Source organism: Rhinopithecus bieti, unplaced genomic scaffold (genome assembly GCF_001698545.2).
Source record: "Rhinopithecus bieti isolate Rb0 unplaced genomic scaffold, ASM169854v2 scaffold_51905, whole genome shotgun sequence".
Lineage (NCBI taxonomy): Eukaryota > Metazoa > Chordata > Mammalia > Primates > Cercopithecidae > Rhinopithecus > Rhinopithecus bieti.
In genome coordinates this window covers 1,748,167-1,774,587 of record NW_016821253.1, presented here as the reverse complement: position 1 = coordinate 1,774,587, position 26,421 = coordinate 1,748,167, and the positions used below count along the sequence as shown (strand labels likewise).

Genomic DNA, 26,421 nt, shown 5'->3' with positions numbered 1-26,421 from the left:
GGTGAGTACCTCTCTTGCGATCCCAGGTCCCAGTGTCCCAACCCTGGGTGAGGTCCGTCCCTTTGCATGTGGAATTGGGGGCCCCCCTGCATCCTGAGCGTGTGGTTGAATGCATCAGGCCCTGGATGAAACTCACTCTTCCACGCGAGGGCGAGAGGCTGGGGTGGTGGTTCTGTTGCCTTGCGTCAGCTGCACCAGTCACCTTTTGTATTTCTTTTTTGCATGGGTCCTCCGAGTCCAACCCCAATACTGGCTCCGGCTGCCCCAGCCTCTTGCTTAGCCGCTCCACTGCTGCTGGACGTGCATGTGCTCTGGCAGCAGTTCCCATGGACACATCCCGTTAAGTGAATGGGACGTCAGGATGTGCTAGGTACGTTCTGCCGCACTGGACAGGAGCCTATTGCTGGATGTACTTGGGGCGCCTTTCGGCCCTGCAGCGGTTCGCAGTGTTGGCAACAAGGGCAGCATGATCAACACAGAGGGATGAGTGAAGATTCCTAGGCTGCATGGTCGGGAAACAGACAAACTGCATGCAGCATGGACAGTGACGCTGCCGCAGCGGCCCCTGGGTGCTCCTCAAACAGCCAAGCCGCAGCGCGAGAGTCCCCAGAAAACAAGCCCGGGAGTGGGACCAGACCCGTCACCAGCACTGCCCAGGTCCACTTTCCCAGAGCCCCTCTCATCCAGCACGCTGTCCCCAAAGCTGGGGCAGCATGGGTGCGTCCTCCAGGGCATCGGCGCACCGGGGCCGGGGGCAGGGCGGCTGGATGGGACATGGTGCAGGTGAGAGGCTGACCTAGTGCTAATGTAGGCACTGGAGCCATACGTCACAGTGTAGGTCCCCTGGCCAATATTCCTGCTGATCAACGGGTGATACTACCTGCATGTCATCCAGATGAACCAGGGGTGTGTTCTGGTTACTACAATTATTGGGCATGATAGAACTAATAACGCTTCTTTACACGCCCCATTGCTATTTTGCCTGCCATAACTTCACAGTTCTTGGACCCTCTCAGCCACAAGGCCCTACGACCAGAACGTTGGAGTTTCATTTGCATGATGACCCTTGCACGTTCTCAGCAACTTGGGGCCTAGCCTATTCCAAAATCTTATCTGCATCACGAAAAAGAAATTTAAAAAAAAATTATGATAAGGGTACTTTTAAAATTCTTCCCCATGTATTTGTTGTTGTTATTTTCGAGTGTAATTTAAAAAGAAAAGTACTGGGAACCAAAAGAAAGAAAGGAGTTTTGTGTTTACAGTTTACATACATCAGAAAGCAAACCTTCCACCTAAATGCCCCTAATAGAGCCAAGTCTACTTCACACTTTGAAATGTGTAGGTTTTCCTACTACTGGAATATCCTAGACATCACATTGTGAAAAACCCTCACCTGACTTTCAGGAAACCAAGCAGAATGGGAGACCCTCTAAGAATATCAGGGACAAAGACTCTGGGGAGACTGAGAGTGACTGAAGCTTAGTGAGAAGAGCACCCTACCCCAGGCTGTCAGGGTGTGTGTGCAGCACTCTTCCGGTATCTGGTACTTCTAAGTAGCAAGCATGCCGCCGCACCCTTTCCTAATGAGAAGCTTTGGGAGAGGGTGAGGGCACAGGGCAGGGAGGCTGAGGTGCCTACGGGGGAGGCAGTGGAGACCCCACCCAGGAGAAGGTAGCAAAAGGTGGCTTGGAAAATATCAAAGCCCTGTGCGGCGGGATCCTGCGCTGCTGTATTAGCATGGGAAGAAGTGCAAAATATGCATACCTCGCATGGAATTCCAAAAGAAAACGAAACCGCTGAGTATCTTACAAATTGAAAAGTGACTTACAGGATTTGCCTTTCCTTGAGTTTCAGGTAATCTCTTTAAGAAACTGACCAGGAGTGATGCAGGGCAGTTGTTTCCCAGTGTCCCCGGGGAATTGGGTCCAGGACGCCTGAGGATACCAAATCCAAGGGGGCTCCAGTCCCTGCTGCGAGCTGCACACATCCTCTCATGCATTTTAACCTTCTCTGGATTACATACAATTCTTAATACAAAGTAAATGCCATTGACAGAGTTGGTATAGTATAGTTTTAAAATTTGTATTATTTTATTATTGCTTTTATCATTTTCTCTGAATAGTTTTGATCTTTTTTTGTTGGTTGAATACAAGGATGTGGAGCTGTCGGACATGGAGGATCAGCTCCGAACTGCTTGCTCCTAACTAGCCTGGTCTCTTTCTGTTTGGAAAGAAAGCTGCAGCAGTACAGACTAAAAATGAGTATCGAGCCTTTTTCTCCCATTTGAAATGTCTTCATTTTGCCTTTCTCTACATTTCTTTATTGTTTCCCATTTATATGACAAGAATCAAAATTAAAATATATATTTAGGCTGAGTGTGGTGGCCCACGCTCATAATCCCAGCACTTTGAGAGGCCAAGGCAGGCAGATTATTTGAGGTCAGAAGTTCAAGACCAGCCTGGCCCACATGGCAAAAACCCTGTCTCTACAAAAATACAAAAGATTAGGTGGGTGTGGTGGCGCATGCCTGTAATCCCAGCTGCTGGGAAGGCTGAGACAGGAGAACCACTTGAACCTGGGAGGAGGAGGTTGCAGTGAGCCGAGATTGCACCACTGTACTCCAGCCTGGGCAACAGAGTGAGACTCTGTCTCAAATTAAAGAAAAAATACATATTTAAAAAAATTGTTTACCATGTCTCCGGTGCTTTAGAGCAATATATATTTTTAGGACCAGATCTATTTGGGCAAAAGATAAGTTTTAAAATTGAAATTTTCATGTAAGCGGGGCAAAGCCTTATTCATGTGGCCAGAATCATTCTGATTTACAAATATGTTTTTCTCCTATAGGTAAGGCCTAATTATTTATTTTTGTTGTTTTCTTTTAATTCGGAGGATAAAGAAAAAAAATCTATTTTTTCATATTTTGTGTTTTACTAATTAAGTCTCCATGATAGAGCTATCATGAAACACAGGAATGAAAAAAGACACATGAGTTGGCTCTCTGAGAAATTCTTAGAAGAACTCAGTCTCTCCATTGGACATTTACATTATTACTCCAAATATTCAATGTTGTTCCGTACATTTTAGCTGCTGAACTCAAAATCAGGGGAGCCTTTGAGGAATGACTCAGTTAGATGAGGGCAGCCTCCCAAATCATTAATCCGGACAGAGCTGAAACATTCTGGGAATCCTTTTAGCCTTCCTTCAGAAGACTTTAAAAAATAATAATAATAAGTAGTTAACTCTATCATGATGAGAGATTCTGTCTCTTCTAGATACTTCTCCCTTTAGACCGATTTGGAGATAGATAGTGGTGGACCGGCTGGGTCTCGGCCCACGGTCATGCTCCTGTAAGACACTGAGTCACGCTGGGAGGACTCCCAGGCCCTGCTGACTGGCTGGGTCTCGCCCCGCGGTCATGCTCCTGTGAAACGCTGAGTCAGGCTGGGAGGACTCCCAGGCCTGTGGCCTCTGAGCTTCCACGTGCACTTGCTCTGCAGGCGATGGTCGGATGTTGTCCTCACTGACTCTGGGCGTTCAACAAAAGCACGTGGCAGCTTGTCCCGACCCCTGGACGATGAATGTCTGTGCTGTGGGCTCTGTTCTGGCCTCTGTCTCCAGGAGTCTCTGCCTTGTTTTCTAATAGCATTGATGTAAAGTGGGTTTAGGCAGTAGAATGTGCTGTGCTATGAGCATTCATTTAACTAGAGGCAGCCCTATCCTGAAGATCATGTCCTGCTTTCAATGCCTTGCTGAATACAACTGCAAGCATTTATTTAATTTCCATTCTATTTCCTTTTGAAAGAGAGAGGATGGGATGACAGACTCTAGAGGGAGCACTTTCAAGACATTGGTATGAGTAACTGGGCTACAGAACAGCTTCAGTCGGTGGACACAGCTGTTTCGTGTACACCACCCTGCTTCAGGTGGTTTTGTAAATGAGAGGAGATCAGCACAGCAATGGGTTTATGTCCTGAGAGGGACACATCAGAGAGCATCCGAAAAGCCAGTTGGTGGGTGTTCCAGCTGCATGACGTGCACCAATGGAAAACTATATGATTTTTGATGATGATGTATTTTAATGCCTAGATATTGAGTTCTTTTACGTTAGGGGACACATCTTATGACCTCCGTGGACGTGTGGTCAATGCTGCTTCTTACGTAGGTTCATGGAGATTGTCTCTTTGGTGGTGGATAGTAAAGACAAGGCCAGGAGCACAAAGGGGCAAGGGGTCAAGTCCAAGGGTTTCTCTGATGCCTCAGATCTGCAAAAGCAACAGGAGCAGCTGTTTCTATCTGAGAAGGGCTCCTGCCCTAAAGTCAGAGTTCCAAATGCTTATGAGTGTCCCTGTCTTTTACTTTTTGTTTTCTTGTTGTTGCTTGGGTGTTTTTGTTTTGTTTTGTTTTGTTTAGAATTTGCCTGAATTTTGCATATCGGCTGTAATGTAAATACTGCTTAAAATATTTGATTATGATTTTTTCCATCACCGTTCTTAAATGTCTGTACAAGACAAATAATAGTAATATGTACAACTAAAAGTTATTTTCTCTTAATATGTACAACCAAAAGTTATTTTCTCTTAAATTCTTTTTCTTTTTCTTTTTTCTTTTCTCTTAAATTCTTAATCTCAGGCAAACCCATGACCAGAGATGAAGCTAGATCAGGAATATTTTTGTCTTGAAAATATCTGTGGGGCGGCTCGTGTGGATTTCGAGATTATTTGTTCATCATTTTCTTTCTCCAGTTGTTTTTACCAATAGTATCTTTGGAAGAGAAAAGAAAATCTATATATATGTGTATATATAACCAAGCGTTTTATTTAATGCACGTTTACACCTTAACCATCTACAGGAACTTAAAATAGCCTTGCTGCTATTGGTGGTGGTAACTGTCAGGAAAGCAGGCGGGGCGCTAGGTGAGTGGTGCTCTTCCCATCCGCACTCCGCTCCCCAGCAGCCTGAGTGCTGCAGCGCTGAGAGCCGGAGCCTCCCTGCGAGGGAGCTGAGAGGCCGTTTCCATGGAAACCCAGTCAATCTCTTCTGCCATTTCCAAACCCAAGCTGTGCAGCACAGGCTGCCGTCTGATTCTATCCACGGGGGATGCCGATTGTCCCACCTGGGCTTCCTTCGTGGAAAAGGCATGCTCCTAGATGGGCAGATGCAAATCGCATGTTTGTAAATCAATTTCACGCCACGCCCATTGTCGAGGATCCTGGAGCTGACTGGGTTTGAGAGGCGAAGATCCCTTTTGTTAGATGAACAGTCACTTCCTCATCCATCGACTTCAGAACATTGTTTTTTTTTTAACGTTGAGATTTCTTAAAGCTAGGAAATTTGTATGTAAATCTATGAGTTTTTAAAGAGCCTTAAATTCTTGCACAATAACATAAAAATGGATACCAAGAGCAGTTAGAAGGAGGAACCATTGAAAAGCCGGTCGGGGCTGCCTTCTGTGGTCTAGAAGCACCACCTAAAGATGGAAAAGCTGAATTACTACCCCCGAAAACCGGGGCTGGTTATCTCAGGGAGACAAAGCCAGTGTTTCCAGCATGTCTCTGCTCTGGGCGCTGGTGATGGGAATTGACGTTGAGGGCAGCCTGAACTGGTGTTCACAGGAGCCTGTGCAGGCGGGCGGAGGCGTCTCAGGAGGAGACCACGTCAGGCCCGGGAGGCCTGTGAGCCTTGTCAGGCCAAAGAGTTTCCCCACATTCATTCAGGCGACTAGCAAGTGGCATGCGTGGGATGCACGCCCCACCCACCCACCTCGAAACCCTGGAAATGAGAACAATCCTTTTAAGAGAGAAAGGCCTCTTTCCAGTGATTTTTTTTTCTTCCTCAACACGGTGAAAGCTCTAAAAATAAGCTAAGTCAATCTAGTTTTGTTTGTTCTCATGATGAAAAGGACATTTTAAAACCTTTTACTGAAACCTAGTTTGATTTTAAAATTAAGGGCGTAACACTCATCTAATCCCACTGGTGTAGACTTCAGCACCACACCTGCTATTTGCAATTAATCTCATAACACAGATACATTTGAGCTTGCAGTCTGCACTTGAGTAATGCTTAGTTAGTGGACTTTGGTGGAGCCTCCATATGTATCATTAATCTCTTTACATAATCACATTTAATGATGGTCCAGTAATCTCAAAAAAAGCCCTAATTTAAAGACTAATTAATAAATTAAATAAAATGAAACCCACACAGTGTCCCCCCACCACCTTCAATGCTAGCAGTTGTGAGTTATATTTATACTGAAATCTAATGTTTTCAAAGTAGTTCAGGTTCTCCCACAACCCCATCCCACCCCAGAAATGCAGCAAGAGCCATCAATTGTTTTATTCTACTCTCCCAAAATTGTATAAATCCAGTGTTCTTTAGCTTTTTAAGATATAAATTGGGAAAGTGTTATTAATAAGCTTTTTAGAGAGACATATTCTCCCATAACAAGAAGGACATATAAACCAAGCAATAAAAATATTGAACAGGACATTAAGTTACCACAGTCACTGGTTAAAACACCTATTTTCTTATCAAACAATGGATTATACATTCATAAATGACATTTAAACACATAAAAACTACCACAAAACTTTTATAGGTGGTAAAATACGATTTTCACTGAATTATTTGGCTATAATATCTCACTTTAAATTTGAGAAGAGTCAACTTCCTTCTGCCCCAACAAAAAAGAACATCTCAAAAATGTTTAGCCATGTTAAAATGAATAAATTTTGAATAAACATGCACTATGTACTTGAATTAGAAAGTTTAAGAATCTTTTCTTTTCTTAAGCAAAAGTAATGCCAAGTATATATTACTGTTTCTTGATACATTTTTAATACAGATACATGCACCAAGATTAGCTTCTCTTGGATAGAATGATTTTTGTTGCTTTCAAATATGCCTTCCTGTGTAAGCTTATGGGTTTGGAGTTTACCCACATAAGGTGTCATTTGAAAAACTAGCTAGTTAAATTCAGTCATTTAATTTATTTTTTAGGTAATAATTACTTAGCAACTGACTGAATAGTCTTATGATCAAACTTTAAGTATATGTAAACAGCTGTTACTTGAACAAAACTCAGGTCTAACAATTGGATTTGGAGTGTTGTTCATGATATGCAAAGACTGTTTGAAATACCTCATCACTGTTCTGCCTCAAACTCCTCTTTTAAAGACCCCAATTACCCTTAGTCTGAAGGGCGAGTAACAGAAGAACCCTCCACTGCTTCTTCACTCAGTGACCCTCATTCTCCCGGGAGCAGGTCCTAAATTAGACTTTTCCTCTAATATGATATGGAAAACATCCATTTCTATACCCTGAGATCTAGAGTTCTGTTCCCTTTCTTAGGACTAAAGGAGAGTACTGAAAACCATTTACACACCCAAGTGTCAAAATATGACATTCATACACTTAAAATTCTGCCAGTTTCATGTATTTCCACTCTAATCCCTGCCGTTCTCTGATCTTGAGAAAGCCCACCTTAAGGAAGCGCCTTGCTGTCCTGGTCTCAGCCCCAATATCCTATCCACAGTGACTTTCTGAGTGGAAAGCAAATTGAAATCTCTAGGAGCAGCAGACATGTATTAACTGTTTTTAAATTGTGATTCTTGATCTTGACAAGAATTCAGGTGCTCACTGAGGCAGGAAGGGCATGGGGTACGCTTTGATGCTCCCTACGGGGGTAATATTGCTCACTAAGTTGCTTTATCCTTGTCACTTTTGGAGAGTTACCAATGTAATAGAAATAAAGGGGAATTTTTTCTTAATTTTTACATTCATAGTGGGTACAAATGCAACTGAAATAGCTCAAAGAGCAAATGTGTTTGCAGTGCTATCTTATTATTCTTGAGACAGCATAGTTAAGAAGTTATACGGAGGGCAATATAATTATAAAGCTCTTTTAAAAAAAGTCTCTGATTAGAGAAATGGCAAGACCTTAGTTAAGAAACAGGATGGGGTCACCTCGGTAGGCTTCAGTAGATGAACATATGTCCCCATGAACTGTTCAGAGCCTCTCCACTGACTGACCTGGTGGATCTGAACTGATTTATGTTCTACTCATATTGCTCAAGAGTAACAACTATTTTAAGGGCTATCAAACCTGCCTGAGTGCAGTGGTCATCAGAGAGATGGTTGGCCTGCATTCCCATGGTCCAGATACAGGTCGCTACTCTCCCTTCTCCCTGGGGCCACCCAGGCTGGCGGCAGCCCTGGTCAGTCCGTGGAAGGGGTGCCTTTGTAGTGCTGGGGTCTGAGTTCAGACTAAGACCATTCCCTGAGACCTCGGGGCACGTCTGTTCATGTGTGAGCCTTGCTTCACGCGTGGGCTGGTGCAATAACAAGCCCCATGGTTGCTGGCTCTCCTGAGCTTTAAGAATGAGGGGAGGAAAGGTGGGCTGTTAGGAGGGAAGACAGATTCTAGAATGAGCAGCCTGGGGACCAAAAGTGCGGCATCTGCTCCAGAGACTGTGGGGAGCTGAGCGGCCACGAAGCTCCCGGTGCTCTGGAAGGTGTGCGTGTGGCCGCGGTGACTTCCAGCTCCACTCAGCCTCTTTCAAGTAGGAGGTGAAGCAATAGAGTTAGTTTGCTTTTTGGATAAAAAATAGTTAATTTTTCAGGGAATTTTTTTCCTTTCAATTTTAACACAATTTGCGTTTTTGATTGTAGGTGCCCCACACCTGGCTGTGACGGTTCTGGACATATCACTGGCAATTATGCTTCTCATCGGAGGTATGTAGAGATGCTACTCTTCTCTCCAACATGTTCCTTCTCGCTGAAATGGTGGGAATATCACTCACTTCAGGCTCCAAGCCTTGCAAAGTTTGACACCATGGGCAAAATTAGGGATCTAGAGACTCTTAGCACCGTAAAGCAGTGACGTCCTCATTGGAGCTTCTCTTAGAAAGCAAACCTTCATTTTCCAGGGCCACTGTCTCCTCTCAGGGCATCCCACGTGCAGTGCAAGTAGCCCCACTGAGAAACATTCCTAGTCATCCAGCAGCACTTCTTTCTAAATTGGAAGAGTAAAAGAAAAAGAACAGTATCTACTATAAGATCCCCGAGAACAGCCATCAAGAGACACACATTCTAATACCACTGAGAGTTGGTCTCTTAAATATTAGGATTGGACCACAAAGCTGTACCGTTATTCTAAGCAGGCTTCAGTAGAGCTGAGTGCTACAGAAGCACTTAATGTTACAGAGTCTAGGCACTGTCTCTCCCAAAGAGAGGGTGGTGTCCAAAATATAATACAGAGATTTGGTCATGTGAGATAACAAAAATTCTCTGCTACTTGACATTCAGTAACTACTGGATGAACATGGAATTGAGGACAGGCACTATTTAGCCGAGAATGGAAAGAAATTGCGGTACTATTCGAGAAAAAATTTACCACTTGTTAAAGATGGTACATCAGACCATTCCAGGAGGGGTGGGCAGGGCAAGAGGTCCAGGGGCCATGCAATGAGCTCCTGCAGTCAGAGAGACTGGACTCAACTCGAACCCCACTGAGGACAAGTAGGGAGCAGGTTGGGGTCAGTGGATGGAAAATTCCCCACAGGAAGCATCAAGGAGAAGGGATTTCTGGCCAATGGACTTGATGGGATCATTGCTGATAGCTGGCCAGGGTGGTAGGATCTCCAAGTGCTCAGACAGATGGTGGGGAATTGTTCTTAAACTGATTTAGAAGGATTCTTGCTCAAACTGGATCCTACAAGGACAGAGAGGGAAGTCAAGGTCGGGTGCATTCTAGTAAAGGACCCAGAGGAGCTCAACTAAAGTTTTGGTCAAGAAGAAAACCTTTGTGGAAATATTGTCCACACAAAGGCAAATCCACTACATGCCACGAATGTTTAAGTCACATGTAGATGTACCAACAGCCAATGCCAAGGTAAGGACAAGAATGTTTCTGAAATAAGACCGATTTAAAGTGAAGTCTCCCCGTATGGGAAACAATGCTGCATCTATCAAATAAATAAACTAAGTTGTACAATACTGCTCCCCTTCACCTCTCTAAATTTTAGGTTATAAAGTAGGCAGTCCAGAAGCAGGTGAGGCCTCCTGCTTTTAACATACTGCTTGCAAGAAAAAAGAAAGAAAGAGAGAAAAGGCAGGAAAGGCAGGAAGGCAGGGGAGGGGAAGGGGAGGGGAGAGAAGGGAAGGGAAGGGAAGGGAAGGCAGGGAGAGAGGGAGAGAAAGGAAGCTAGGAGAGTTAAAGAGAGTGTCAGCCGTGGATAATGGCCCCACCCCCCGCCCCCCAGGGCAAGGTTGTCTGCACAGAGTCGCTAAGTGAAACCCACTGTCTATCCGTGAGTGACCAGACCCCGGTGGTCAGAGGAAGGGACCCTCACCTGACTTGGCTGGCATTTTGGATTAAACAGAACTCACAGGATGATTGTTTTGTCATTAAAATCTCACTGAAAGTAATTTGTTCCTGTGCTCACATCCCAGTCATTTGAGAGCTATGTTTAAACAGCACGTGTCTACGAAAAGCACAAATCGTGAATGCCACCAAGGAAAAATGAAGTATACAACTTGGAGGAGGATTCTTCAGACTCAGTGCCAATGTCTCACGCTCTTGACCCAGATTCCTCAGCCTCTGCAGTGCTGGCATGTGGGGGCAGATGGCTGTTTGCCAGGGGGGCCGTCCTCCACACCACGGGACCTGTGCGGCATCCCTGGGCCTCACCCACCAGATGCCAGGAGCATCCACCCATTCATGACAACCAAAGATGCCTGCAGTCATTGCTGAGTGTCCCCTGAGGGGACCACTGCCACAGACCAGGGACAGCAGAGGCTTATTACATTGATGCGGCTTCACCAGGCAGCACAGAAACAGCCACCACGTTTGGTAGAACAAGAGTGAGTCACTCCATCCAGCAAGACTGCCAGAATTAAATCACTGGTTTAGATTAAATAAAAATTTGTAAAACTCCAATTAAATATACAAAGACAAGAACATTCCATGCAGGTCTTTATTTCATCTTAGAAAAGCGATGTCTCGGTCCTATCACATGGCCAGAGCTTCTGGCATGGCATAATGTCAGCACCCCGTACGGTGAACACTTCCTGGTCACTTCATGTCCAAATGTATGTTTTTCTACTCATTTTTTTTGGTGGGGGTTGTCATGTAAATGTAGTCATCATGTTGTTTAAACATTTTATTCATTTTACATATATCTTAGACTGCTAAGTATTAATATAGCACAAACCCATGATTAAAATCTAATCTAAGCTCAAATTTAAGCTACCATCTATGCCTAGAGTAAATAATCACAGGGTAAGTCAACGGAGTTGGAAAGTAAGTGTGATTTGTGTTGGGCAAATCTGAGACCTAGACAGAACCCTTTCGGGGTTTTAGCGTATTGAAGGTGGAACACCTTGTGACGTTACTTGTTCTAGTAACAGCTTCCCTAGCATAGACGTCTAAACGGGGCTGAGCACGTTGCTCAGAAGAAAAGTCCCCGCTAAAGAAAGATGGAGGCCCCAGCGAAGTAAGTGCAGTTCTGTGTATATTGGCTGCTGAAGACAGACAGAAGCCAACAAGGAAACTCTCCCAGGTCTGTTGGCTCTTGGTGGCCAGAAATGCAAGTGGAAAGAACTTCTTTTCATGTTAATCTTCTATTGTCTATTTCCCAGGAACAGAAGATAATGTTACGTATAGGCAAACTTCACTTAGATGATGATTACTGGCCTTCTTTTTCCCTCAATTGTGCCATAATTCAAGGTAGTTGTGTGAGTTCAAGGCATCCTCCTCCCGCACTGCGGGCTGTTGTGAGAGGGAAAGTCACCAAACAATGATCCTGAACGTGTTCAGAGCACAGATCTGCCTCGCGTATCTGTGGTGTCTGGAATTCTCCCTCCTGCTCCCAGGACAAAAGCACACACTCCAATTCTGTCTGCAGTTGCAGAGTATTCCCAGCTCCCTTCTGAGAGAAAAGTGAGGCCGAGCCCTGGCCTTCTCCTGGGCCCGTTCTGGGAACTTAGGCAAGGAGCTGTCCTCCACCATCTCCACGGATGTGCTGAGAATTAGCAATTTCATTAACTTTTGAATTTGAGGAAACTGAGGGGCCAGGAGATACAGTAGCAGAGCTGCACTGGAGCCCAGGTCATCTGACTCCAAGTCCCACCTGGCAGCCCCACGGGCCTAGGATGGCCCTGGAGGAAGTGTGTGTGCCTAAACCACCTGGAGAAGGTGGGGTTGTACCTGCCTCTTAGTGGTGGTGTTTTCTGGCTTCCACATAGCATCCGAAATGTCCCTAAGTCCATTTCAACAAATGTTTATTGACTGTGATGTTCTGTCAAACAATCCTCTCTCCGCTGCTTTGCCGACTCTCCTTCCTCAGTGAACAGAGGCTCTGTTGACCATATGCCTACAAAATCTTCCACGTCATTCATAGTCATCCACAGGGCTCCTCTTCATACTCTTGTTTTCAAACTAACAGACTGTTTCTTAAGTGTATCCTCAAAATCCTGTTTTCCAGACACCTTTGCTCTCTTCTCCGACCACCGCCCACAGGCCCTCTCCTTCACCTGTAGTCTCCGGGTCCCGCCAGACAGGCCTGCCCAGGGGTGCTCCTCATTCTCTCTGTCCAGCCGTCCCACATGCCTTTTTCATAGGATCAGGCAAGCAGCAAGAGCTCCAAAGGCCCTGAGGTTGTTCCAACGCAGAAGTCAAGTCCACATTTTCCACAAATGATGATGCTCCAGGAATCTGACTCCCACTAGAACACCCTGTGGCCTCTACGGTTCCAGAATGGCATCTAATCACAAAAGAACATTTACTAGGCACCTGCTACATACCAGAAATTACAGTGAGCATTTTACATATATCATCTCACCATCCTATGAGATTATTGGTATCCTGACTGCAAATGAAGGTGCGTGGGCACGGAGATGCTCGGCTGCCCGTCTTGTCAGCACCTGCACTCACCTGGAGCATTTCCACTCTGGTCTTTTACAATACGCAAAATTGAAGCCTCCAGCATGGCAGTCAAATGGCCGGACAGTGTCTGCCTATGCCACCCCAGTGTGCTGTGGGGACTTTAAACAGGGACCCCAAAGGCCTTACCTGCTGTGAAATGAAGACATCACCAGGTCCTGAGGAAGACAGTGAAGAAACAGGCTTGATGTCATGCAGAAGAGCCAGGAGCAAGTCTACGTTGGAGGGTCTCACGTCCTGCTGCCAAAATCCAGAGAGGCAGCTCCTCACCAGGGAGCCTCGGGAACCTTGTAAGGTGGTGCTGGTGCAACCCTGTCAGGATCTGCTCTCACACAGGTGCAAAGCTGTTTAGTCGGAGGGTCAGGAGGGTCACAGGATCCACTCTCATGCCGGGCACAGAGCTGTTTCACCAGAGGGTCAGTGAAGTCTGTGCTGTGCCCCCGGGCTCCGGGCTAGATAGCCACTCTAGCACTACTTTGGCCTGGAGGCCACAAGGCACACTGCCCTTGACCACATGTCTCCCGGGATCCCAAATCCTCCAGTTTCTCATAATCCTGCACTCACCTGTTGTTGGCCCTTGCTCGCTGGAGCTGTCCGTGTGCTCTGTCCATGTGCTTACCCCCAGCCTTTCCCTCCCCCAGAGAACACAGGGCTCTGAAGTGTTTATAGCATTTCCAGCATTTGTAAAGTTCCAGATAAAGATGTGGACATATCATGAGCCCCTGTGAATTGTGGAAAACAGTTTCTGTCTAGGAAATTGTTAATCGTTTAAACGTAATCCCAAATGTCAGTGTGGAATTCCAGAAACCTAGTAAATTAGTAAATATCTATTTGAGTATGTAATCTGTCCCCGAGGCAAAGGAACAGCAATAACTAAGGCGTTCCTAGCCTCGAGGTACAGGTAATTACGAGGAAAGACATAAAAGCTAACCAGCCTGGTGCACTCCAGCACATTCCTGCACATTTAAGGGAAACCAAGATGGGCTCCAAGAGGATGCACACTCAGGGCAGTGGCCTTGAGGCCTCCAGGCCGGGGTGGCACGAGGGTGGAAATCTGACCTGAAAGATACTTTTCAAACAGGTATGTACTTATCAAAGCCTAAAGATAATGAATAAGTCATGTCTTAATTCTGACGAGGCAGGGTGAGTCGGAGCCCAGGACAGAGGAGGCGATGCTGAGCCACGGCTTGATGGATGGGGAGGGTCTCTAGGAGGTTGAGCAGAAAAGGATATTCCAAGCAAGGGAACAGCATTAGAGAACGTCTTATGACACCAACATTAATGCACATTTGACAGTGAATAAATCAGGTTGGCAACAGTTTCAGGTCTAAGCCTATGGGAGCAGCTACAAATGGAGCTTGCTTTAGGAGTCCAGTTGAATTCAGTATGAGGGGGTTAAACTTTATTTGCTGCAAAATGGATATTCACCCAAGTGCAGGTTTAGCTTTTAGCCTAGAGAGCAGGCTGCTGAGAGACGCGAGGTACCAAGAGCACACTTGGGTGGTGACAGAGAAGAGCTGGTGCAGGTGAGGAGAGCAGCAATGGGGCCGTGACCAGCAGGGTCAGGAGTGGGAGGGGCCCCTGGGGAAGAAGGCAGGCACTAAAGAGGGAGGGCCTGGGATGCAGCACGCACCCAGGGGACATCATCATCTGACATAAAGAAGTCCACCAGGAGGAGTGGGCCTTAGATTCTGTCTAAACACATTAACTTTGGGATTCTTATGATATGTTCATGTAAGCAAAGGAGGAAGGATGAGAGGAGAAAAACAGCTTTTCAGGGTCATCAGCAGGTGAGCTCTTCCAACTCATGCACGAAAAGAAAACGACACTTTCAAAAATGGGAGATGGTGGCTGGGCGCAGTGGTAGCTCACGCCTGTAATCCCAGCACTGTGAAAGTCTGAGACAGGCAGATCACTTGAGGCCAGGAGTTCGAGATCAGCCAACGTGACAAAACCTCATCTCTACTAAAAATACAAAATTTATCCAGGTGTAGTAGTGCAAGTCTGTAATCCCAGCTACTCAGGAGGCTGAGGCAGGAGAATCATTTGAACCTGGGAGGCGGAGGCTTCAGTGAGCTGAGATCATGCCCCTGCACTCCAGCCTGGGCAACAGAGCAAGAGACTCTGTCTCAAAAAAAAAAAAGGAAGATGGATCCAAATCCTAAGAAATGAACTGTGGATGTGAGCCCTGAGCAGAACATGGAGCCGCAGCTCTGACGCCCAGGAAAGCAGTGACTGCTCCACTCCCTCCAGGGCTCGGGAAGGGCCCGCAAATGAATCCCTATGTTTCTAAAATTTGGAAGGAGAAGATGAGGGGAGTGACGTTTTGTTAGGTTCAAATCTGGGCCCTAAAGAAGGGATCACAAGTGCAGACAAAGGTGAAAGTCAGGATCTAAAATCACAGAGCTCCTTCTCTGTGCCAAACATTGTATGTATCATGTTACCACCTTCAGTTTTCACAGCCGATGACGCAGGTATTTCTGCCCCAAAATACAGACAAGGAAGCTGAAACACAGACACTCGGGCCACGTCTGCACAGCCCATACATAGCATCGCCTCTTCTCTCCCTCCGCGCAACGCCTGGAAGAAGTGGCCGCTCAGATCCTTCTCACAAATAGTCATTCTGTAGAGAATCTCCACTCTGGGGTCCGTAGCAAGTACTGACTTTCCATCCTATGTTGCAAGCTGATCAGGGGAGTTTTAAATATTGAACAAGTTCTATTTCCGTTGCTCCTAGAGTTCTAGTGCTTAGTGGGTGGGTAGGGAAACGTTCCCTTGTTTTCATCACGCATGAAAAGTAGCAAGAAGTAAGCAGTATAAAGGTTCCAGCCATGCATTAAGATGCTATAGTGAGAACAGGGGGCCGCTGGGGGCCCTGGACTCCTGTGGGTGTTCAGTGCTGAAGGGGAAGCTAGGTCCTGCTGTCCTAGGGATGGAACAGAGGCCCTGGGCTATGGTGCATAGAAGAGGACCCTGTGGGGCACAGGCACTGAGCTACCTATCAAGTGAGTGGGGGCAGGTAAAGACCACGCCTCTCCATGCACAGGCTTCTCACAGGTGCCCTCGGCCAGTGCCCCAGAAAGAGACCACAGGGCCTCTTCTCACCAACAGACATGGCTTTCAGATACGGGCTCCTGAGCCCCAGAGCTGGCATTCTAGGAGTCTAGAGCAGCCCGTGTGCCAAGACCAAGGCTTCCTGGAGGCCACCGCATTTTCGGAGCCAAATCTTGTTGTTTTTGAGGATTTGTTCTGTTTGGTTTAGTTTTGCCCCCAGCCCAGGCCTCCCTAGTGGTCAAGAGCTGTCCCTGGCTCTCAAGTCTGCAGGGAGTGGCTCAGGGACAGGGCAGCGGGCAGGGCCTAAGGGAGCCCGGCCTCTGTGGTGGGATCAGGGACTGGGCTTCCCCCACAGGAATCCTGTATCTGGGGAGATGGGATCCTGGGTAGGACTCCATAATTCTCCCTGAGTAAGACACTTTAACTGTCCCTGGGTGGAATACCGTAATTCTCCCCTTCGTTCCTCTTTTCTTCATTCATGCATTGATTCACCCGCTCTGTGCAAGACTTTGGGCTAGGAATCGGGGAACTGCGGATAAACACTTGCATGGCTTATAATCCTAGGAATTGCCTCTCAGAGGAGCCTGTAGAGGGGAGCACGGTGTGAGCCTGCAGCGGCCGCACTGTGAAGACAGCCAGGCCCAGGCCTCTTGTAGGATGCAGAGGCCACACAGCTGGGAACGCGCCACAGATAAGGCAGGGACATCGGTCAGTCCAAAGGATGGAGGCAAGGGTTGCAGGGAGAGCCCAGCGAGGACGGCGGGGCCTGTGGGCAGGAGAGGGGCCTACGTGGCTGCAGGGCCAGGCCTCGAGGAGCCAACGAGCCGTGTGGAGGAACTCGGGTCCCCCTGAGGAAGTGAAAAGCCTCGGATGATGCTAAAGGCTGGCCTGGAGGTGATCCCAGCCAGGGGACCTACGCTAGCATTGCTGGCAGCAGAAGCCCCTGGAAGCAGAAGCCCCTGGAAGCGGAAGCTGGACAGATGAGGAGAGGCCTTGGGTGTGACATCAACGGAACCTGAGGGAAGCAAAACCCAGCAAGGACACGCTCAGTCTGCTGGCCTGGGGCTTTGGGTTGGTGACGTGGACAATGAGTCTAATTTTGGGGCATCCAAGCAGCTGTGCAGCATCAGGGGGGTGCAGGGGTGGACCTGAAGTCAACCCACACTGGCCTCAGAGCCCCAGCGACCTGCAGGCAAGTCAGGAGTCAGAGGCTGGGGCGGGGGCAGAGGAGGCCACCGTAGGAACAGGGAAAGGTTGGGGGAAGCACAGACGGGCCCCTCTTTCCAGATTCTCCCTGTAGGAAAGCGGGGAGAAGAAAGGCCCCAGCAGGCAGCGAGCTCAAGTGCCCTCGCCTCTTCTTTCCTCTTCCTGTGAAGAGCGAGACAGAGGAAGGAGCAGAGGGATTCCCTGCTGGCTCCAGGAGGTGGGGCAGCAGGGGCCTGGAGTGAAGGTGCTGTGGGACCTGACAACCTCTTTCCTGCCCAGACCCAAACCCCGAACCCTCCCCGACCCGCCTGTGCTGAGGGGCTGCCCCCACCTAAAGAGGGAGGAGGACGGCCAAGGCCTGGGAGGCAGGATGGAGCCTGTCTTTAGGGGAGTGAGCACTTCCTCCTGGGAATCTGCATGTTTCCAAGAATCAGAACTGACCAGGAAAACTATCCCCGAGCTCAGGAAACAGGGAGAACAGTGGCTCCCACCTGGACCCACCCATACGCCAGCACCAGGGCTGCGATTTCCACAGGACCCAATGGCATGGCAGGAGATTACCCAATTTCTGGTTCTTCAATTCTTTTCCAAAACTCCCACTTACTTTATATATTATTGCATGTGGTGTGTATGTGTGTGTATTTTTCTGTTCCAGCTGAAAAAATTCCCTTTACAAGCATGTCCAAAGCTTCTGTACCCGAGGCTGAAAATTAAATAAAATAAGCATGTCCAGCTCCTCCTCTCCCATCTGCAGGCATAACCCAGAGCCTGGAATAAGTCACTAGCCCATCACCGTCTCCCAAGACATGAACCTGAGATGGAAGTGCTTGGGAAGCTGCTGTGAAAGACAGAGTCCCCAAGAATGAGGCTGGGAGGCGGTTTTCTTTAGTCATGTTCACCCCCGACATGCACACGTCCGTGTGCACTCGCTCGCTCTCTGTCAACAAAACCTCCCCCAGCATCTTTCCTGGTGACTCCCGACTGCTTTTGCCCTCTCCCAGTGAACCAGTTTCCCTCCCGTTCGCAGCATCCTAGCCCACCCCAGTCTCCCAGCTTTCTTGAAAGGGGACTGACGGTGCCTAAAGCCTTGGAGAGGACACAGGGAAAGAACTCTCCTCCTGAATCTTGACTGTGTCCCCAGAAGCACAGGTTTCTGGAGAGAATCGAGTCACAGCCTCATCCATTAAGAAAGCTTGCTGGAATCCATGGTGCAGGGTGGTTTCTGAAACGTGTTTCTTATTTAGCCTTTCAGGTTGCCCGAGAGCAAAGAAAAGCGGTATCAGGATAGCACAGAGCAAAGAAGATAAGGAAGATCAAGAGCCCATCAGGTACGAGCACCAGTGGGGCTGAGAACCGTAGCAGTGCTGCCTTGTGGGGATGAGTCATTCAAGCGAAGCACATCTGCTGATTGGCTGAAAAGTTACAGGGGCTGTCCAGCAGTAAGCTGATATCTATCAATCTGAGGTTCCAGGTAACCCAAATCCCCCTCAAAAAAACCTTCCTTCGGCCAGGCGCGGTGGCTCAAGCCTGTAATCCCAGCACTTTGGGAGGCCGAGACGGGCGGATCACGAGGTCAGAGATCGAGACCATCCTGGCTAACACGGTGAAACCCCGTCTCTACTAAAAAATACAAAAAACTAGCCGGGCGAGGTGGCGGGAGCCTGTAGTCCCAGCTACTCGGGAGGCTGAGGCAGGAGAATGGCGTGAACCCGGAAGGCGGAGCTTACAGTGAGCTGAGATCCGGCCACTGCACTCCAGCCTGGGCAACAGAGCGAGACTCTGTCTCAAAAAAAAAACCTTCCCTCTCCGCTTGGTGGGGAAAGCAGCTGAATTATTGGGAACAGCAGATTGGTGAACGCTCCTGAAAGTACTAAATACACCACAAGCGAATGCTTCACTGGTATTCTGGCTTGTAAAGATAGTTTAGTTATACCTGCCTTGCTCTAAAGCAGGGCTTGGGGCTGCAGCGGACACTGGGCTTGTGGCCTGTGACGACCGACGGACTGCCTAAGGGGGTGTTTGTCCCCATCCCACATCAGCCATGCCTGGGCCGCAGAAACCCACACAGTAAACCTCACTCCACATCTTCAGAAAAAAATGTAAATAAAACAGAATCAAAATAAATTAAAGGGTACATTATTCAAATAAATTAAGATTTGCCAAAATAAATAGGTAATGCAAATTCTGGGGAACGCGAACTTTTCTGTTAATGAAAACAATGCAGGCAAACTCACCACTCAGGACACATGAGGAGCGCTTAGGCCAGGCCCTGCCTCCTTCAGGCACCTCTGCTGCCCTGGTGTGTGTCTTGGTCCTGCCATTCACAAGTTCCCGGGAATACACCTGCCCTGTGTCCATGTGCCAGCCTGACTCCAGGAGACTTCCTGAGACATCTCTACAGCTTAGTATCTTCTCTAGCTGGAAGGGCATTTTAAGGCCTCCAGAAGACACAGCCAGACAAACGTCTTCTAGCCCTTGAGAAAAGCACGAAGCAGCCTCTTTAAAACTAATGCCATGACATCTTATTGACTTTGCATTTTTTCCACCCGAAAAGCCATGGTTCTGTCCCAAAATGGTGTCTTTCAAATACACGCTTGTATAGCTGCAAGCGGCTGTGTGGTCTTTTGTGTGCTGAACCCATCAGTCCCCACCAGGCACATACACTTTGTGCCAGAAACGCCTTCCACCCGCAATGGGCCAGGCCTTCTGCGCAGGTGAAATAGTTCAGTCTTCCACTAGGTGGTGTCTTTTCGTGACTTTTCTTTCTCTTTTTTCTTTTCCTCTTGCCCAGCCAGGAGGGCATGGTTGTTCTTTCCTTCCTCATGCCGGGTTATCCTGACTTTGTTACAGAGACCACCAGCCGATGGTGGCCAGGCAATAAAGCGTGTCCCCTCTGCCTGCCTGCAGGTGTCCGGTCCCCGGGTGCGACGGCCAGGGTCACATCACCGGGAAGTACGCGTCCCATCGCAGCGCCTCCGGGTGCCCCTTGGCGGCCAAGAGGCAGAAAGACGGGTACTTGAATGGCTCCCAGTTCTCCTGGAAGTCGGTCAAGACAGAAGGCATGTCCTGCCCCACGCCAGGCTGCGACGGCTCAGGCCACGTTAGCGGCAGCTTCCTCACACACCGCAGGTGAGTGGCTGCGTCAGCGGGACCCTAGCTGGGATGGTGCCGCCAAGAGCCAACTGGCATGGCTGGTTCCGATGGCAGCAGGTGCCAGCTTCTCCCGTCACCGGTGTTTAGAAAGAAAAGGCTGAAAACTATCGTATCAACCTAACAAAATTCAAAGGTTTGGGGACAGCGTTGAAACACCTTAAACTTACATTAGGGAGCACAGCCTCCTTCAGCCCCATCTATAGATGAGCACAGCAGTTTTCCATTTTTAAAATTAGAATCCACAGTCAGATACAGACTTTCATTTTAGACATGCACATGAATATCTTAAGATTTAGTTACTTATTTCACCTGAAATTCACAGGCAGGCCTCGCTGGGGGAAAGAGGATGGCTTTTGGCACGGTGACTCCTGGTGAATGCCTGCGCCCAAGATGCATGAGAAAATTCCCAAAAGAGCCAATCAACCTCATTCATTTTTATTTGCTTCATTTAGAAAGAAATACATGCAGTTAGATTATCTTAGGAGAGGCCCGTTCTGTGCAGTCAGATGGTGCAATCGGTCCCTCTGTGGGGAGTGAAGACCTGGGGTGGGACCTGTCTCCATGGCTGACGGCTCCCATTGCGCTCGGCGTCCCTCAGCTTCCTCGAGGAGGCGGAGGGGAAGATACAAACATCACACGAACGACGTGAAGGTCATGCCCTTTGGGGAGAATTGCAGTGGTTTCCCTTCTGCTGCCCTATATGCCACTTTCTACGACAATCACACCTGCGCCTCAAATCCATCTCACACACAGAGTGAACAAAGGTGGGTATGCAGATTACAGGAATAATGGCACGTTCAGTAATAGGTGACTCTGATCCTTAAAGAAATGTTAAGGAAGATTTTTTTTAATTATTAAAGAAATTCCTGCTCAAGTAGAAAATTCAAACAATATAAATTGGTTTAAAGAGAAAACTTGGCCGGGCACAGTGGCTCATGCCTGTAATCCCAGCACTTTGAGAGGCTGAGGCAGGCAGATCACCTGAGGTCAGGAGTTTGAGACAGCCTGGCTGACATAGTGAAACCATGTCTCTACTAAAAATACAAAAATTAACTGGGCATAGTGGCTGGCACCTGTAATCCCAGCTACTCGGGAGACTGAGGCAGGAGAATCACTTGAACCCGGGAGGCGGAGGTTGCAGTGAGGCAAGATTGCACCCCTGCACTCCAGCCTGGGCGACAGAGCAAGACTCTGTCTCATACAAAAAAAAAAAAAAAAAAAAAAAAACTTGAGAGAGAGAAAGTGAATGACCTTTCCCGGACCTAATCTCTCAACTCCCTTCTCAAAGGCAGGCAGTTCCTGTCTTCTCTGGAACTGAAAAGCACCCCTATTTATACACATGGATCTCAGCGTCTCCCAGAACCCTGCGTGAGGACAGGGGCCTCAGCTGCTCACCAGGACCACCTAGGGCCCAGCAGGCGGGGCGTTCCTCGTTAGGTGCACAGAACCCCAGGGTGTCACAGAGCCACCTCACCCTCCCCGGTGAGCCTGCTGCCATGCGTGCCACCCGGTGTCCTGTCCAGGTTTGATTGTTACAAAGAACTCCACGTGAACGTCCTTCCACACACAACTCCGTGTCCTTGTGCAAGCAGATCTTCAGGATATATTCCTGGAAACCAGAGTGCTAGCTTTAAAATTTTGACATATTGTGCCAAATTGCCCTCCAAAAAACTGTCTACTTTCCCAAACCTTTCACCATTAATAAAATGTTTAAAAATTTTGTAAAAACCCTGCCCATTTGACCTATGAGTAAGGGCTTGTATGTTTTGCTAGCCTGACACAAACGAAAACAGTTCCATCCTCTCACGTGAGCATTTCTGCACTCCAGGGATGGCACAGTTCAGAGCTGCCTCTGTGGAGCCTGGTGCTTTAGCTTTCCTCCCGCTGAGACTTTGCCCATTTGATTTAAGCAGCAAATACCAGGTGCCAGATAAGTGCTGTTCCCTCCCACTCCCCAGCCTCTGGTTGCATTGCATGTTAGGGTCAGAGGATGGCCCTCCACCAAGAACTCTGTCCTGCCCCTTGTTCCATGGGGGAGGGCTTAGAGCTCAGGAGCCACTGAAGTGGGAAGCAGGACCCCGCCCCAGGTCACCCCTTCCCAAATGCCAGGCGTGAATTTCTGCAGCTAGAACCTTACTCTGTCTACTCTGTTGCCAGCCTCACCTCAATTTCCACCCTTCCCTGTTTCTTTTCTCCAAAGGGAGCTTCTTCCCCAGGGTCCCGGGCACAGAGTGGAGAGCATGTTGAGATGCATGCACTGGCCTCGACAAGCTGATGGAATATTGAGTGCAGGCTGATGGAATCTTGGGGAGCAGGCTGATGGAATCTTGGGGTACAAGCTGATGGAATATTGAGTGCAGGCTGATGAAATATTGGGGTGCAGGCTGATGGAATGTTGGGGCACAGGCTGATGGAATGTTGGGATGCAGGCTAGTGGAATTTGGGGGCACAGGCTGATGGAATGTTGGGGTGCAGGCTGATGGAATCTTGGGGGCAGGTTGATGGAATCTTGGGGTTCAGGCTGATGGAATCTTGAGGCACAGGCTGATGGAATCTTGGTGGCAGGTTGATGGAATCTTGGGGTGCAGGCTGGTGGAATTTGGGGGCACAAGCTGGTGGAATCTTGGGGTACAGGCTGATGGAATCTTGGGGCCCAGGCCACATTAGTGAGTAAAATCACAGCTTACAGGCTCATGTTACTCAGAGAATTTGCAGTGCTAGAAGCTCCCATCTCTGGAAAGCTGTATGCCTCTCACTTCACTCCCACCTGGTTGCCACCCACCTTTGCCCAGGGCTCAGCAGCCTCCTCTTTCAGGATCCCAGGTCCCTGGAGGGCCCACAGAAGTCCAAGCATGATAGAAATGACTCCAGCTGCCCATGCCCCACCTGCCCTGCAGGGCCACAGCTTGATGGGAGAGGCCACAGGTTCCAGGCCCAGGTATCAGTATTCACACAGGCTCCAGGCCCGGGTATCAGTATTCACGTGCGGGGTGTGGAGGTGGAAATGTCAGCGTGCTAGGCAGCTCTTGCTGGAGCCCTGCCGTGGGCTGGCTGAGCTGCACAGAAATGTTGACACTCCTCCATTTTACTAAAAGGCACCATCAGAACTCTCTGAACTGCTGGTTTCGGCCACCTCCGAGGAGGAAAGGGGACCTCCCTGTGTGTCACAGGGCTCTGGGCGTGTTTGCCCATGGACCAGCACCCCTGTTTGTGCAGCAAAGGAAAACCCGGGGCAGCAGCACAAGGGGAAAAGGGGCAGTCCAGGCCTGAGCACGGCGGACCTGGGTTCTGTTCTGTTCTTATAGTTGTGGTAAAATATTAACACACTCATCTTTAGGTGTATGGTTCAGTAGTGTTAGGTATACAGATGGGCCTCGACTTACAATTTTTCGATCTTACAATGGTGCAAGAGCAATATACACTTGGTACAAATGGCACTTTGAGTATCCACGCAACCATTCTTCTTCACCTGCATACAGTATTCAATACATTACATGAGATATTCAACACTTTTGTATAACTAGGCCTTGGTTAAGTTGACTCTGCCCAGCTGTGGACTGATGTAAGAGTTCTGAGTGCGTTTAAGGTGGGCTAGGCTAAGCTATGATGTTGAGTCAGTACAAGTATTAAATGCATTTTTGACTTAAAATATTTTCAAGATACAGTATTTTCAACTTAAGATGGCTATATGGGGATGCTGACCCCGTGGTATGTCGAGGAGTACCTGTATCCATCTCCATGGTATGTGGAGGAGTACCTGTATCCATCCCCGTGGTATGTCGAGGAGTACCTGTATCCATCCCCGTGGTATGTCGAGGAGTACCTGTATCCATCCCCGTGGTATGTGGAGGAGTACCTGTATCCATCCCCGTGGTATGTGGAGGGAGTACTGTATCCATCCGGCCTGGTGTGTGGGGAGTCCTGTGTCCATCCCCCGTGGTGTGTGAGGAGTACCCTAGTGTGCCATCCCGCGTGGTGTGTGGAGGAGTAGCATGTGTCCATCCCCGTGTGTGTGGAGGGAGTAGCGCTGTGTCGCATCCCCCCGTGGTGTGTGGAGGAGTAGGCCTGGTGGTCCATCCCCGTGGTGTGTGGAGGAGTAACGCCTGTGGTCCACCTCCGCGCGTGGTGTGTGGAGGAGTAACCTGTGTCCATCCCCGTGGTGTGTGGAGGAGTACCTGTGTCCATCCCCGTGGTATGTCAAGGAGTACCTGTATTCACGCTGTTGTGAAGCTGATCTCTCCAGCTCTTCCATCTCCATCGAGACCCTGTCTCCATTCAACACTGACTCCCCCTTCCTCAGCTGCCTAGCCCCTGGCACCCACACTGCGCTTTCTGCCTCTGTGAATCTGACACTTCTGGGGACCTTCTATAAGTAGAATCCCATGGAGTTTGCTTTTTTGTGATCCTCTTATTTCACGGAGTCCATGTCCTAAAGCACATGGGCTTGAGGGCTTGTAGCACGTGTCCGAGCTTCCTTCCCTTTTAAGACTGAGGAATATTCCATCATGTGTTGACCATGGTTTTTCTCTGTTGATCAAATCTTCATCAGTTTTATTAGACAGGCAGAGTATTATTTTCTGAAAGTGTAAAAATATTAATACCCGGCAAGAACACAGCTAAGCCCACAGAACACATGCATTAGAAAGCCTCAGACATTTCTGTTTCCTCGGAAGCCCTGGCCTTGTCCAGACTGCCGGGACTGCCTGGCAGTTTTCCCAAACCTTCCAGGGCTTGGGTTAGCAGAAGCGTCCCACAAAGCCCCCGCAGACACGTCAAGATTGGAGTTTGGAGGGCCCTTGTACATCCCACTCGCTGTGCAAATGAAGCAGCGGTTAGAAGCAGCAGCAAAAAAAGATTGAAACAGAAGCTGCCTGTTTTATGTCTCTTTTCTCCCAAACTGTGACAATCTAGCCAGATGATGAAGAACTGCTTTCAAGCAGGTGCCAAAGTACAAACAGTAGAGGAAGCAGGAACCAATGTCCATGGTTTGGGGCCCTGCTCACACGCCCAGCCCACTCCTGGGTCTCAGACCTGACAGGAGCCCCTGGTCACCCACCCCATTTGCTATGGAATCGTTTCCACTTCACTTCACGGTGAGTCCTGGCACGGCCGCTGTTCTTTCTGTGTTGAGGGTTAGGCAGGAAGGCTCCTTTCCCTGAGCCTGTTCCCTGAGCTGAGTCATGTCTGAGAAAAGCAGAACTGATGTAAGAGAAATAGAAAACGTTTTATCTTTAGGGTTGGCCAGGTCTTTCTAGAAAAGCAATGTCTAAGATTAAAAATCAAGGCCCTATCCTGGCTCCTGGGCGCATGCATATGTGCCCCATGACCTTTGGGGCAGATGTCACATTGTGATTGTAAAAGCAGCTATGACGAGACCCTCAGGTCAGGCGTAAAGGCCAATCCCTCCCGTAAATGAGGGGGAGAACTGGAGGCACATGGAGAAGCCCAGGACGGAGGAGTCAGGGACAATTCTACAATGACAGAAGTCGGGTAGAAAATGCTGATTTTATACATGAGGAAGAGGCAGAGCGGACAGCTCAGGACAGGATGGTGTCCTCAGTCCCGGTGAACACAGACTGAGGACAGTACCAGGCCATGACCAGGGACCATTCGGCCCGTGCAGACCCCCAGCAGGCGTTCTGGACAGGTGCTAAGTCCGAGCCACACAGCAGAAGCGGCAGAGCCTAGGGTGGTGATGGTGAGTAAGACCTAACACTCACTACCTGAGCCCAGAACCTCACAGTGAGGGAACAGATTCACATAAGAGCCTCGGCCGGGCACGGTGGCTCAAGCCTGTAATCCCAGCACTTTGGGAGGCCGAGATGGGCGGATCACGAGGTCAGGAGATCGAGACCATCCTGGCTAACACGGTGAAAGCCCGTCTCTACTAAAATACAAAACTAGCCGGGCGAGGTGGCGGGCGCCTGTAGTCCCAGCTACTCGGGAGGCTGAGGCAGGAGAATGGCGTGAAGCCGGGAGGCGGAGCTTGCAGCGGGCTGAGATGCGGCCACTGCACTCCAGCCTGGGCGACAGAGCGAGACTCCGTCTCAAAAAAAAAAAAAAAA

The 26,421-nt window shown here is 48.6% G+C and overlaps 1 protein-coding gene across 21 annotated transcripts in view; it reads left to right on the top strand.

Moving 5' to 3' along the window:
- Positions 1 to 26,421, top strand: part of MYT1L (myelin transcription factor 1 like) — a 548,227-nt gene that overhangs the window by 477,294 nt on the left and 44,512 nt on the right. For all 21 annotated transcript variants that reach the window (XM_017860335.1, XM_017860329.1, XM_017860334.1 and 18 more), the window contains 3 exons: positions 8,671 to 8,733; positions 18,448 to 18,531; positions 20,111 to 20,332. In XM_017860335.1, coding sequence (XP_017715824.1) covers positions 8,671 to 8,733; positions 18,448 to 18,531; positions 20,111 to 20,332 — 369 coding nt within the window. The remainder of the gene's footprint in view (positions 1 to 8,670; positions 8,734 to 18,447; positions 18,532 to 20,110; positions 20,333 to 26,421) is intronic.